This window comes from Labeo rohita, chromosome 8 (assembly GCF_022985175.1).
Source record: "Labeo rohita strain BAU-BD-2019 chromosome 8, IGBB_LRoh.1.0, whole genome shotgun sequence".
Classification (NCBI taxonomy): Eukaryota; Metazoa; Chordata; class Actinopteri; order Cypriniformes; family Cyprinidae; genus Labeo; species Labeo rohita.
The window spans coordinates 32,886,182-32,901,681 of record NC_066876.1 but is presented as its reverse complement, the minus strand read 5'-3'; the positions used below and the strand labels follow the sequence as shown (position 1 = coordinate 32,901,681).

General features: G+C 41.4%; 2 protein-coding genes across 3 annotated transcripts in view; both read left to right on the top strand.

The window, feature by feature from the left end:
* The first annotated feature begins 682 nt into the window (after positions 1–682).
* On the top strand, positions 683–2,114 carry LOC127170162 (ladderlectin). The gene is made up of 6 exons (XM_051117964.1): positions 683–774; positions 865–932; positions 1,122–1,216; positions 1,410–1,532; positions 1,669–1,780; positions 1,922–2,114. The coding sequence occupies exons 2-6, from the start codon at positions 872–874 to the stop codon at positions 1,987–1,989; spliced, it is 459 nt and encodes a 152-aa protein (XP_050973921.1). The 5' UTR covers positions 683–774; positions 865–871; the 3' UTR covers positions 1,990–2,114.
* LOC127170157 (ladderlectin-like) overlaps positions 754–15,500 on the top strand; it is a 219,981-nt gene continuing 205,234 nt past the window's right edge. Inside the window, exon 1 of one of the 2 annotated variants that reach the window (XM_051117957.1) lies at positions 754–774. The gene's annotated coding sequence lies outside the window, so the exon portion shown is untranslated. The remainder of the gene's footprint in view (positions 775–15,500) is intronic. The other variant, XM_051117955.1, reaches the window with a different exon arrangement.

Sequence of the window (15,500 nt, the reverse complement as noted above, 5' to 3'; positions counted from 1 at the left end):
ATAAACGCGTGAACTTAATTTCCAGAACTGCTGTGAGAGTCACTTCATGTACATTTTACCGTTTCATTTGAAAAAATATTTGACAAATTGGTTTAGGCTATTGAGAATTTGGTTTAGAGAATGGGGTTTAGTGTTGTAGCAAATGTAATATGTAAAATGTAAAAGATAATAGAAGTGTCATGGAAGTTAAATAAGATAAGAATGGGTTTGTCTGATTGCATTATTTATTTGTACAGTCTGAACTTGTGACACTCAGAGTGATGTTGCAATTTTCCAGGTTGAACTTGTGACACTCGCAACATCTGAGCAATTGTGAAAGCCACACGTATACTGTGCTTAGAAACTGCCATGGCAACAGGGCAGTATATATATATATATTCACACTCTTCTGTACCTCTCATATTGACAGATGCACCGGTGCCTTCTGTGCACTTTCAACTGGTTTATATTTTGTATATTTAAATATTTAGAAACAAGTGTGAAGAATTTTGAGTTATTGTGTGTAAACAATGACAGCCGTGTTGCAGTTGTGCTTAACTTTTGCTTTCTTGTGTTTAGGGTTTTGCATCACAAGTTCATCACAGAGCAAATTGTGTCTTAGTGAGTGAGAACACACACGTCCACATATCAAATAACCACATGCTGTATCATCCTTGTGACATATACACACTTGACATCAAGTAAAGTATAAAAGCAGGGCTTTTTCTGGAACTTCACAAAATCTTCCTCTGAGTTTCTGAAAGCAACAATCTCCTCAACAATCTGAAAACCAAGGTAAGTTTTTGGCACAGACACCTACTGAACAACTTTGTATTTAAAATACATTGAGAATCCACTAAATTAATTTTGCTTATTAATTTTCAGGTTCATCATGGCAATGCTGAGAAGTCTTCTGCTTCTTTTCACTGTGTTCTCCATGGGGAATGCACATGGTAAACAAGACATTTATTTAAATAAACCCTCAATATTCCATTTAAAAGCTTGTTCTGCCAAACATTTGGCATTTTATAGCTTTATGGAGAGGTATAGTAGGAAAAAATACAATATTGTATTATTATATTATTTGGGTAATAAGAGTAATAATGTGAATATTACAAGACTAACCTTTATACTGGATACAGCTGATATAGCTGAAAAATGCTCCTATGGATGGACAAATTTTGGAGTCCGATGCTTCAAGTTTTTCTCTCAGCAGGTTAACTGGATCACAGCAGAGGTAAAGTGATTTTTATTATTTTTAAAGTAAAAAAAAAAAAAAAAAACCCTTTCTCTAAATAAATTTGACAGAAAACTAATACTGAGCAAAAAATGAATCAAAGAAGATTTTGTTGGACTAAAAAAGTAATTTACACTTTTTGCTAAAAAGACTATTTTGTATTGATAATAATGAAATAAAATTGTATCTTTAGAAAAACTGCCAAAGTCTGGATGCAAATCTCGTTTCTGTGCACAATAAACTGGAGTATGATTTTCTGATAAGTCTGTTGCCTTCTTCCACACGTTGTTGGATGGGTGCTCATGATGGTGAACAAGTAAGTTGTGCGACCTAAACTGACTTATTATTTCTAATAAAGATGGTTGAACTTCTTTGAAAGCAAACTAAATGACCTTCTTTATTGAGTCTGAGTGCAGTAGTGCACTCTTATAATAACTGTCCTTGCTCTTTAGGATGGACAGTGGCTGTGGAGTGATGGAACTCACTATGACTACACCAACTGGTGCCCTGGGGAACCTAACAATTACAAGTCACCTGAGAACTGTGGAGAGATCAATTTTCTCTGTAAGAATGCAGTGTGTTTTTTTTTTACCTTAAATATTTATCATTATATATTTTCACGTCAGAGAGTAACACAAAATGGCTAATTTTCTAACACTACTGTAATGATTTAAATAACTCTTTTTTTATATTTCCACTCTACAGCTAAACATTGCTGGAATGATGAAAAATGTTCATACTTAATGGGCTATCTTTGTGCTAAACACCTGTGAGATCATATGCAGTCATCCTGCTCCACAGTTACTTTGATTGTACTACACTTTTCCAAACTTATCTTTACAAAATGTTCTGAACTTTAGTCTCTTCTCACTGACGCATTCCTCAAATCAATAAAAACATTAAGGCAAACCGTGTGTGTTGTGGTGTTAAATCAAAATCATGTGTAATATTGTTGTGAGAATAGGGTTATTAGAATGTCATTATACACTGTAAAAATGCAAATGCATATTTTCCAGTTTACGAAACACTTTCAAACAGTCTCAAATACTAAACAATGCTCTTTTCTTGAAACAACTATTTTCAAACCAAAAAAACTGCCCCAAATGTTGTCCCATCTAGTCAAACACAGTTGCTTGAACAAAGAATTTCATATTGTTGAAATGTTAAGGCTTTGTGAGTTCCCAGCATGCATTGCAGCATGAATAAATTATGCAGTTATAGGATTATTGTTTTGCTGTATGCTGACTTAATTTAAACTATTTGTTGTTTTGTCATTATTGTACGGAAGCCCTGAACCGCATGGTGGAAAAAAAAAAGAAAACTTATCTCGTTATTTTGACATAATAACTCGTTATTTCGAGATATTAAGTCGTTATTTCGACTTCTTAACTCGTTATGTGGTGGGGGGAAAAAACTTATGGTGGGGGAGGAAAAAAAAAACTTATCTCGTTATTTCGAGATACTAAGTCGTTATTTGGTGGGGAAAAAATACAACGTATGGTGGGGAAGAATTTTTTTTTATCTCGTTATTTCGAGATAGTAAGTCGTTATTTCGAGATAATAACTCGTTATTTCGACATACAGGGGTTGGACAATGAAACTGAAACACTGGCCAATATAGTGTTGGAGGTTTCATGGCTACATTTATGCAGCCTGGTGGCCAGTCTTTACTGATCGCACATTCCACCATTAAGAGCAGAGTGTGAAGGTTGACTATGTGCACCCAATAGCTCAAACATTGTACCCTGAAGGTGGTGCCGTGTATTAGGATGATAATGCACCAATACACACAGCAAGGCTGGTGACAAGAGTGATTTGATGAACATGAAAGTAAAGTTAAACATCTCCCATGGCCTGCACAGTCACCAGATCTGAATATTATTGAGCCACTTTGGGGTGTTTTGGAGGAGCGAGTCAGGAAATGTTTTCATACTGCTGCAAAAGGAGGCCAAACGGCATACTAACTGTGGTCTAAACCCAGGTGTTTCAGTTTCACTGTCCAACCCCTGTAAGTCTCATTGTGATAAGGTTTGTAGTTATTTCGATATGAGCCACTAGAGGGCAGAATAAGACCGGGAATCAATTAAAGAACGCGTTTTAATTATGTTGACCTACTGTTAAGCACTTATACAGGGGTTGGACAGTGAAACTGAAACACCTGGGTTTAGACCACAATTAGTATGCCGTTTGGCCTCCTTTTGCAGCCAATACAGCATTATTTAATCTTGGGAATGACAAATACAAGTCCTGCACAGTAGCCAGAAGGATTTTGAGCCATTCCTTTCGCAGAACAGTGGCCAGGTCACTATGTGATGTTGGTGTATGAAAACATTTCCTGACTCGCTCCTCCAAAACACCCCAAAGTGGCTCAATAATATTCAGATCTGGTGACTGTGCAGGCCATGGGAGATGTTTAACTTTACTTTCATGTTCATCAAATCACTCTTGTCACCAGCCTTGCTGTGTGTATTGGTGCATTATCATCCTAATACACGGCACCACCTTCAGGGTACAATGTTTGAGCTATTGGGTGCACATAGTCAACCTTCACACTCTGCTCTTAATGGTGGAATGTGCGATCAGTAAAGACTGGCCACCAGGCTGCATAAATGTAGCCATGAAACCTCCAACACTATATTGGCCAGTGTTTCAGTTTCATTGTCCAACCCCTGTAAGTTGGTGCTCCTAAATCCTAGATGTTTATCGTGGGAATTTGCATTCATGCCAGGAATTCATTCAAGACTAAGCTTTATTGAGGTTTAAGGAGCCCATAAATGCTACATATTACCGGAAAAGGTTGTCATTAATACCCTATAGGCGTTTATGTAGTTTTCATAACACTGGATATTGTACTAATTCGTACTTTTCTAATACTGTACGTGGCCTAATGGGCAATTAACTTATTTTGAAATTGCATAGCTAGCTTTTAGTTTTGTGCTAATGGCCAGTATTGCTCTTTTAGCTTTATAGTTTATCTATTAGATCTGCTTCAGTGTGCTGGGAATATTCGCAAGTTTTATCAGCTTTATCAGTCGGCTTTATCAGTCATAGTGTCCTGTATTAGCCAAAATCATGACAGTTCACCACATGATAGCTAATCCAATCGCACGTGAATAAATGCAAATATTCCCTAAAAACACCCACTAAAGACGGCTAAGACCGTGGCCGGCTTCCTTAGAAATAGGATAGCGCCCGCGCCCGCTTCGTCCCATCCCACACCAGTCAGAGAGGATGCCGACAGTGACAGAAATGCCTCCTGTTCATGTCGCCTGATCATGTCAGGAGAGTCGCGCAGATTTGTACAGTAATAATTAGGCTACTTATTGATTACTAATTTGAATCAGTACATTATAACGAAAACAATATCTTAAATAAATTAAGAGTAGGAATGCGCGGGGCACAAACTAACGCGGGGTTAATTGTAAGACACGTGGTTTATATATTTCCACACACACACCAGCATAACCAAATTTATGGTATTTACTAGATGCCATAGCTACACTATACAGAGAAAAAAGTGCGCCAAAATTCAAAAGCCTTTTGCAGATATCGCTGAATATTTATTTTACCATAGTAAAAGTACATTTCTAGCTGAAGTAATTTTTCATCTCAGTTTTTAGTATTTATTTAAAATGAGACAAATATGATAATATTTTAATCTGTTATTTATCAGTCTCGATAGTTTATTAATGCTTGACAAACCAGCAGAAGACACGAACCAGTTTTATATTCCAATCGCACTGATGGGGAACGTTGTAACACTGCGTTACAATCTGCCCCGCTATATTAAACTGTGCTGTTCTATGACATTTGCGATGTAATTTTCACTATTTACTTGTATGGATTTTAATAAGAAAGCACAAGAAACAGGTGCATAAAAATATACACTACTAAAAATATAGTTTCACTCCTGAAACTTTGCTGCATGTACAGGGTTCGTGGTTGGTCCTTTTAGCAGCACATAAAGCAATTATAGTCTAGAAAGCGAGCAAATAGCGCTTCCATATAGTCACTAAAAAGCTGTCACTCACTTAAAGTTATTGCAATCTCACAATGTTCCTGTAACATTGAGTGAGAGACGAGAGGCGAGCGGACCCATCTGCAAGCTTTTATTAACAGGACGAGGCAAAGACATGGTCATAGCAGGCAGTGTCAGAATTATGGCAAACAGGTATGTAGGCAGCAAGACAGAGAGTAGTCAATAACACAGGCAAGGGTAGATCCGTGGCGATCGTAATCCGTTAGGAGGAGAGACGAGAGAATAATCCGTGAAACGAACAAGAGTTCGGAAGGCAGGCGGCGAGACAGACGAGACGGCCAGGCGAGAACGTTAAACTAAGGTAACTCAGGAACTAGGAAACTAGGAACAACTATGCAACAACCATAACCACAATACTCCATTAACACGGAGGGAAAGTCCGGGGCTTTTACAGGGCGCCTGATTGGTCACAAGTGTCGACGCAATCAGTGTGATGGATGATGGGAGTAGTAGTCCGGGGTGCAATGCAACAGTCTGTGTAATATGGTGGTGAGCGGACCACAGGTCACCGACCAGATTCATGGCAGTTCCGTTACAATCAATGAAGCTCTCGAAACTGCAAATATAATATCTTATTTACATCGTGTGTACTTGTGGCGTTTGGCATTGGAGTGAATTCTCACTGTCTTACCCTGTGTCTATTTATATATTTCCTTATTAATATCTTAATATATTATTATATCTTTACCACTAGCACAGGGGGTGTACTCTTAATTTATTTAAGGTATTGTTTTCGTTATAATGTAGTAATTCAAATTAGTAATCAATATAGGCTAACTATTATTTTACCACTCTCGCGCATGAAGAGGCGGCGTTTCTGTCACTGTCGCCATCCTCTCTGACTGGTGCGGGATGGGACGAAGCGGGCGCGGGCGCTATCCTATTTCTAAGGAAGCCGGCCACGGTCTTCACAGCATAAGTGTCTTTACTGGGTGTTTTTAGGGAATATTTGCATTTATTCACGTGCGATTGGATTAGCTATCATGTGGTGAACTGTCATGATTTTGGCTATGCAGGACACTATGATGCACATCAGAGGGGATTTAGAAGTGGGTATACGCAAAGCCGACTGATAAAGCTGATAAAACTTGCGTATATTCCCAGCACACTGAAGCAGATCTAACAGATAAACTATGAAGCTAAAAGAGCAATACTGGCCATTAACACAAAACTAAAAGCTAGCTATGCAATTGCAAAATAAGTTAATTGCCCATTAGGCCATGTACAGTATTAGAAAAGTACGAATTAGTACAATATCCAGTGTTATGAAAACTACATAGAATAAACGCCTATAGGGTATTAATGACAACCTTTTCCGGTAATATGTAGCATTTATGGGCTCCTTAAACTTCAATAAAGCTTAGTCTTGAATGAATTCCTGGCATTGTTGGAGAGACTCTTGACTGTCAGGCTCGTATTTGTAATAAGACGAGTGAACGAGTAAAAAGGATGAAGAGACAGGTGCTTGGTTTAAACGTTGTATTAATAGAGAATTATCAATTCCAGCCAGTAGAGGGATTAGTCTGGAGCACAAGAAATACAAGATGATATAATAAATTATTAACAATAATTAAGCATATACAATAATAAACATCCACGGGTACATGAAGGCAGCTCAAAAATACTAAATCCTGATTAATAATATTCCCAATGTAATATACAACTCAAGTGATTATCTGACGTGATGGATCACTCCATATATGGGTGTGTTCACGACACATTAAACGTGATCGGTCGTTTCGCATAAACAGCTTGAAAATATCAAGATCGCATGAGCAAAGAATTACTAAAACTTAAGACGGTAATATACATCTCGATGAAGAGGAAATAGTGACACCTAGAGCTGCATTATTGAACTAGACTAACAGAAACAATGGCTACCGGCACGTCTATACATGTCCGGATGACGCAGTTATAAATAACTCACTACCGATCTCAATAAACACAAAATTAAGACAAACAGACTTACTTGCAGGTCAATCACTAACACCTCAAAGTAACAGCTGCAGGAAATAATGTGAATGAAGTGGCATAAATGTCCTTTCAGCGATCGACTCAACCGATATAAACTTCAGCTGGCAACAGCGGCTTAACTAACGAGACTGCTCAGCTTGGAGTGTGACATACGATGTCAGAATAAAAGCTCTCTCTTAAAGGAGCCTTTACAACAGCCGCCCCCAAAGATGAGAAGCATCTTTGTATTCCGGAAAGGCGACTCTATCCTGGAGGGTTAGAGGCTCCAGGATCATCAGAAGGCAAGGTTGGCAGGACAACCAGGCGGGCCACTGGACGGGTATAGATCTGATTCTTGATCTGCACATCTGCTGATCTGACATGACCATCAGGACTGACGTGGGTCTGAATAACTTTACCTACAGGCCATAAACCTCGGGGTAACTGAGGGTCGACAATCATGACGTAGGTATGCTTTTGGAGGTCAGGAGGTGAGGCTTGCCATTTCTGCCTGGTCTGCAAACTGGGAAGGTAATCACGGATGAATCGAGACCAGAATCGATCGGCCAGGATCTGGGAATGTCTCCATCTTCGACGACTTAACATCTCTGATTCCGGGTAGATGACCTGGGGCAAAGATCCATCAGGCCGACCCATGAGGAGACTACTGGGGGTCACTGGGTCTGCATCGGCCACGTCGGAGGATACGTAACCCAAGGGTTTTGAGTAAAGGATAGCCTCGACTTCCAACAAAACTGTCATCAGGACCTCTTCAGGAACCGACTGGGACCCCAAAACGGTGTACAAGGCTGACTTGACAGATCTCACCTCCCTCTCCCAGACTCCCCCAAAGTGAGGGGCTGTTGGGGGATTGAAGCAGAACTGGATCTTCTGGCGTACAAGATGACGCTGCAAATCAGGAGCTAAGGCGGCATATGCTTCTCGCAACTCCCGCTCACCTCCACGGAAGTTGGTCCCTTGATCTGACCATAACTGCGCTGGGGTGCCTCTCCTAGCGATGAACCTCCGTAGGGCCATAAGAAAGGAATCAGTACTTAGGCTAGGGAGTAAGTCTAAGTGCACAGCTCTCGTAGTGAGACACTTGAAGAGAACACCCCAGCGCTTCTCTGGATGGAGAATGGAATCTGCAAGGTCCGTCACCCTCCTCAAACGACCACCCACTCTAATCAAGCCATTAGAAGGATCCATTTCAGGGGCCAAGGCCACTACACGGCTATTAGGTTTCACTGTCTTTCCGGATTCTAACAGGTGGTAATCTTAAGGGAAAGATTCCTGTTGGACGTGTTTAAGGACATGGACTTCCGCTTGACGATAATCGGCGGCTTCAGGAACAGTGTCAGAATTTGGGTCACCTCGCAGGTTGCGAGCAGTGGCATCCAGTAGGTCTAACCAGGTCGAGTGACTCCATCTATCAGGGTGGCTAGAGGTGGTAGGTGAGGCAACAACTCCACAGAAGGTAGACTTCCGCAACTCAGTCGGATCATCACTAGGCTCAGGAGTAGGAAGGACCGGCCATTCTTGAGGGTCAAGAAGAAGGAAAGGGGGTCCTCGGCTCCATCGATTCGGGGAGGCAAGGTAGGAAAGAGATTTCCCCTTTGTGAGGTCATCGGCAGGGTTATCTGCAGAACCAACATAACGCCACGAGCACTGATCTGTAAGTTCCTGGATCTCTGCGATCCTATTGCCAACGAAGACTCGGTAATGGCAAGACTCAGACTTCAGCCACTGAAGAACCGTAGTGGAATCTGTCCAAAGCACAGTAGAATGGATAGGCAAGGTCAACTCGTTCGCCAACAACTTCGCAAGCTGGGCCGCAACTAAGCTCCCACAGAGCTCCAATCGGGGAATAGAATGTACTCTCTCTTAGGGGTAACACGGGAATGAGCAATGAGGAAGGAGAGGCAGGTCTGACCAGCTGGGTCGACGGTACGCAGATAAGCTACGGCTCCGTAGGCTTGCTCCGAGGCATCTGAGAAGATGTGGACCTCGCGAGTAACCCCTTCAATCCCAACTGCCGGGGGAATGTAAGGTCGAGGAAAGGAGACATTAGGGAGACAGTGAAGTTCTTCCTCCCACTGCATCCAGGAATGGAGAAGGTCCGGAGGGAGGTTAGGATCATCCCACTCCCTTTGTTTGTTCCATAGGTGTTTGACGATCACCTTCGCGTGGGTGGTGTGAGGTAGGAGCAGTCTCAGAGGATCGTACTGCGTAGCAAGGACCCGGTAAATATTCCTCAAGGTGGGGGTCTTGTAGATCACGGGCCTATGTTTATAGGACAAGGAATCGGACTGCCAATTCCAACTCAACCCCAATGTGGATTCAGGGACGTCGGTCTTCTCCTGGGTCAGCCACAACTCCACACTAGTTGCTCGAGCCTCAGGAGGTAGGTGACTCAATACCGTGGGATCATTCGAGGCCCACTGCCGGATCTCAAATCCAGCCTCAGACAGGACCGTACGCAGGCGATCAATCAGGTTCTTGGCTGCCTCAGCCGTAGGGAGGCTCTGAAGGCAATTGTCTACGTAGAAGCATCTTTCTACAGAAAAGCGGATCTCCTCATCTGTCAAGGGGTGCTGACGAGTATGGCGCTGGAGTGCATAGATCGCACAACAAGGACTGGAAGTGGTACCAAAGGGTAGGACTAACCATTCTAAAGTCTGGGGAGCCTCATCCATGTGCAGGTCTCGCCATAGGAAGCGGAGCAGAGGACGATCTTCAGGCAGGAGGAGAACCTGGTGGAACATCGCCTTAATATCTCCGCTCACGGCTACAGGATGCTCCCGGAAACGTAGGAGGACACCTAACAATGAGGCACCAAGGGTTGGTCCAGGCAAAAGGTACCTGTTAAGGCTCTGACCTCGGTATTGATGGGAACAATTGAAGACGAGACGGGACTTCCCATTGTGGCTCACCACGTGGTGAGGAATATACCAACACTCAGGGGTATCAGGAACAGGATCAGGCACTACACGGACAGCTCCAGCCTCCAGGAGTCTACGCATCTCTGCTTGGTAGGTCTCTGCCCTTTCCGGGTCTTTCAGCAGACGTCGCTCCACGCTGCGGAGATTAGACAGGACAGACTCTCTTGGTGCCTTTAACAAAGGCATGTCCTTATGACGAAGAAGAGGAGTGGCCAGGCGATGGACACCTTCCATCTCTAAGGTAAGGGTCTTGCAATCAAGCAGTTGAAGGGCCTCCTGGTCTTGCTTAGAACGAAGGTTAAGGGGGAGAGTAAACATATGATTTGCATTGCTCGGGAAGGGGAAATGGAATCTGGGCACCCCAAAAACTGAACACACTCCCCTTTTGGGGGTCTTCGGAAAAGAAGCCCGGGCCCAAGGCGCAGGCTCGTTTTCCCCGCCCCCATTGAGGGCAAGGCCAGGGCGTTTATAATCAGGTCAGGAACCACCAGATCCCCGGGCCCTAACCGGGGGGTTTCCAAAGAACCTTGAGGAGGAGCTTAAAAAAACCCCTTTCCCGGGGAACTTTATGGGGAAAGGGCAGTTAATGGGGGAAGGGGCCCTTAAAGGTGCAAACGACTTTTTCAGGTCACTTTGGGGATTAAAGAAACCCCAGGGGGAACTAGAATCAACCTTTTGGGGAAATGGGAGGAAGGGTGGCCAAGAATGTTAGGCTTAAAAAGGACAATAAAGTTTTTGGGAGAGGGAAAAAAAACCCCAAAAGGTCAACCCCCTTGGGGGGGGCCGGAAGGGGGGGGGGAAATGTTTAACTCCATCAGGAACAAGGATTTTTTTTAAAAATTTGGGCCCAATTCACGAAATTTACAAGGGTTTTAAAGGGGGGAAAAAAACAAGGGTTATAGAACCTTGAGAAAATGGGGCCGCAAATCGCTTTCCCCCGGGGGGGGCATTTAGGGGGAAAAAACCCCCCAAATCACTAGTCCCCACGGTTTAACTAAAAGGATGGGGGGGCCCGGGGGGAAAAACCCGGGAAACGGGAATTGCCCCGCTAACCCGGACCAGGCCTAGATCCTCAAGGAACTGGGTTCTGGGATTTTTCCGAACCGCAAGCCGGAAGGGGTTGGGGATTGGGAAATCGCACAAGGGGGGGCTTTGGGACTGGGCTTTCAAACAGTTATGCCCCGGAAGCGGCTCAGGGTTCCCAAACCCGGTCTGGCGGAAAAGGGGGGTTTGGGGGGAAGGCCCAACCCTCTCAAGAGGGCACCGGGGGTGCTTTTCTAACCCCCGGGCCCCAAAGGGGATAGGAAGTGGGAAGACCTTTGGGCACCACCCAGCTAATGCTGGCGGGGCCGGCGGGGGAGGGAAAAGGAAAAGGTCACCACAGAAAGGGGGGAACATGGGCTTTTCGGAGACGGGGGAAAAAAGGGGGGCTATGGGGGGTAACCGGCCGGGGGGGGGAAAGGGCCTGCTCTTCCAACCCGGACCTTGCCAAACCCTCCTCCCTCAAGTCCCAAAAAAAGGACCCTTTTCCCGGTCGGGCCCCTGAGATGGGGAAAAAAAGGGGGTGCTTGGAAAAGGAAAGGCCCTGGGGGGAAAACACCCAGTAAGAAAACCCGGGGCGGTCTGGAAAAGGGTTCAAATCACCAAGGGGGGGGGACACAGGGAAAAAAAAAAAAACATTTTTTTTTACACCGGGGAACAGGCTCCCTTTTTTATATTTCAAAAGGGGGAAAATAAGGGTTAGGGGGGGGAAAAAAAACTCCTATAGGTTTTCGAAAAATTTTGTCCCGGTCAGGAGCCTTTACAACAGATTCCCTGTCTTATTCTGCCCTCTAAATTTATTTATTTTCTTCCCCATCATACGTTTTATTTTTTCCCCACCAAATAACGAGTTATGTCGAAATAACGAGTTAGTATCTCGAAATAACGAGTTAGTATCTCGAAATAACGAGTTATGTCGAAATAACGAGTTATGTCGAAATAACGACTTAGTATCTCGAAATAACGACTTAGTATCTCGAAATAACAAGATAAGTTTTTTATTTTTTTTCCTCCCCCACCATAAGTTTTTTTCCCCCACCACATAATGAGTTAAGAAGTCGAAATAACGACTTAATATCTCGAAATAACAAGTTATTATGTCGAAATAACAAGATAAGTTTTCTTCAGGGCTTCCGTAGTATTGTTAGTTGTTTGTTGCACTGTAATGTAAAGAGCTAATCTTTTTAACATCTGTTGATTGTAACCATTCTTAAGGTTTGTGTGTCTAGTTTTGAGGCCTAGTATGTTCTGTTTGCTGGACATCTTAGTCTTGTAAGATGTTTTACAAGCAAAGACAATGTTATCTACATATCCATTAAGGTTTCTATAGCAGTTTTTCTATTAGGAAAAAAAGACAATCAGCATTGCATGAACAAACGAATTTATGTTGGCTAAACAAAGTATCTTTATTGAGAAAAACTAAAAAACTATTGTTGAGAAAACCCAAAAGTCTTATTGCATTAAGTTGCCCTACTTTTTAAAGTTTTCTCAACTATTTTTTTTTTTTTTACAGTGTAGGCATTAAGTGACGTGTTTGTTTGTTTTGCTACGTAGATACAAAATGTCAATTTATATTTTGCAATTCTCAGGCACAGACAAAAGAAGAAAAGTTTGATTAATTTCAAAACATTTAAAGACACCCTATATGTCATTATTATAGCTTATTGAGAATGCATGTCAGAAAAGAATTTGTGACAATACATGACAACACTTTTAAGTTACTACACAAAAAATTATTTTATGGTGTTGATTCATTTGTAATTAATTACTTATCATTAGCTTTATCCACAGTGGTGATTCACATAATGAACACTGTTTATACAGAAGCAATGTATTATGATTCAGTCGTTGTTTAGTCTTTCATCACCGAACAGAAAATAATGATTTAACAGCATATATCTTTCAAGCATTTTATTCCAACTGTGGTGGGACGAGCAAACGACAGACACAGTGGGCGTGACGTCAGGCCTCTGAGAGGCTTTTATTGAACATAAATTAAACAAAAGTGTCCAAAAATGGGGGAAATAAAGTGTCCAAAATAAACAGGGGATCTGGTGTCCTCGATGTGCTGGGGGTTTCGTGAAGGAGGGGCAGTGTTCGGAAGGGAAGGGTCCAGGTAAGGGGCAGCCGACTCGTCACACCAATATAGAGAATAAAGCAACACAATGACTTGTGTTGTAATTGTAACAAGAAAATATCAACATTTTCAACAAATAAAACTATGTATGGTGATTTACTTTAAAAATTTTGAGTAACAAACTTAATATCAATTTATTGCAAACGTGTTTTTTTTTTTTTAACAATTAAATGTTTGTATAATATTGAATAATCTGTACAAGGCTTTTCGGATGTGTGCCTTTAAGAGAGCTATTTAAGTAAAACGTACTTAAAAGACTAACAGGTGGATTAGGCTGCTAACACCATCTTGATTGAGGCCATTTTGAATTTTCGGTTCATTGGGTGATTAAACAAATTATCTACATAATATTCACATATGCAGTTCATATGGGGGTGTATTGAATTAACCTTACAGTTACAGCATGAAATACAATTTAAACCTGTAATATTTTACATAACATTTACCTACTTTATCTGACAATTCTGACTTTTTTTCTTGCAAATGAAAGTTTATATCTCCTAGTGTGGGATATTATCTCATCAGTCTGAGCCAAGGAGAAAAGAGAGAATGGTGAGTTGATTTTATAATCTCGGAATTGCGAGAATGAAGTCAGAATTTTGAAATATACACTCTTAACAATAAAGGTGCTTTAAAAGGTTCTTCACAGAGATGCCATAGAACAGGGGTGGCGAACTCCGGTCCTGGAGAGCCGCAGCCCTGCAGAGTTCAGCTCCAACCCTAATTAACCTTGATTAGCTTGTTCAGGTGCGTTTGATTAGGGTTGAAGCAAAACTGTGCAGGGCTGCGGCTCTCCAGGACCGACGTTTGCCACCCCTGCCATAGAAGAACCATTTTTGGTTCCCAAAAGAATCATTCAGTTTAACCCTCTGGGCCTCTTCGTTTAGGAGTCACACTCTGCTTCTTCGCCTTGAAATGTAACTCTTTATTTTTTCAGGAAAATCACTGTAAAATATTTTTGTTCAATAATATTTTTTGATTATTATTTAGAATTTTGAGGGGATTTTATGACAATACGCAATATTTATATAATTTGAGCTTTTTTCCCATTAGAATTAATATATATTTATAGTAATTTTTTTTTTTAATTATTTTTTCAATAAATGCAACATTTCACATTAAAACAGAGTGAACGCTTTTAAAATCCATTTTTTGAAGTGAGAATTGTGCCATCTGGTGTCATTAAAAAATAAAAACTTGTGTAATGTCATGTAAACTCCTGTATAGCTCCCTATATACATATTATACACAGAGGCTTTTGGATTACCATTGTTTTTTTGACATATTTTATTAGGTTTTGCTTTTATATATAGATTTAGACATTCTAAAAGACTACTTTTTGTCAAGGTTTAGATATTTTTGGTTAGATAAATATCAGGTTGCATTATGATTACAATCAAACATTAAAATACAAGAAAATTGCTCTCCCCATCTCACATATTCTCAAAACTTGCTCTGTTGCAGTCTTACCAGTTAATTTCTGAGTGTGTGTGTGCACGTGGCAGTAGCCAGAAAAGAGATTCTGGGTGTGCATCAGAAAAACTGGGTGTGCCACATTAATTGTCAGATTAATGTGCAAATAAAATCCTACTCTGCGTAGGCTATTACAAACGTTACATAGTTACATATTAAAATGACCAGATTTCCTGCTATACTACCCTCATTTTAGATTCCGACTTGTAAAAATAATTTACGTCCTCGTCATTTTTGAGCCATTTTCTGAAGCTTTCTCGCTCCTCAAGACGGCCACCGACAATCAAAAAATGTAATGCCGCAATAGACACTTGACTTTTCATTTAATTTTCACTTTATTCGCGACACACGCTCCGCAAATTTTTAAGTCCTAAGTTTACACAGGGGACCGCGGGGCACATACTAACGTGGGGTTAACTGTAACACACGTGGTTTAAATATTTCACACATGCTAGCATAACCAAACCTACAGTATTTACTAGTTGCCATATCAACACTATATAGAGCAAAAGTACACCAAAATTTAAAGGCCTGTTGAAGATATGGCTGAATATTTATTTTACCATAGTAAAAGTACATTTCTGGCTGAAGTGTTTTTTTCATTTCAGTTTTTAGTAGTAATTTAAAATGAGACAAATCTGCTATTATTTTAATCTCCAATCAGTTTAGATAGTTCATCAATGGTTCGCTGGATCTAGC

Coding starts and splice junctions, on each gene's coding strand:
- LOC127170162 (XM_051117964.1), top strand. CDS start 872: ATGGCAATGCTGAGAAGTCTTCTGCTTCTTTTCACTGTGTTCTCCATG. Junction 1,217..1,409: donor TTAACTGGATCACAGCAGAG/GTAAAGTGATTT, acceptor TTGTATCTTTAG/AAAAACTGCCAAAGTCTGGA. Junction 1,781..1,921: donor TGGAGAGATCAATTTTCTCT/GTAAGAATGCAG, acceptor TCCACTCTACAG/CTAAACATTGCTGGAATGAT.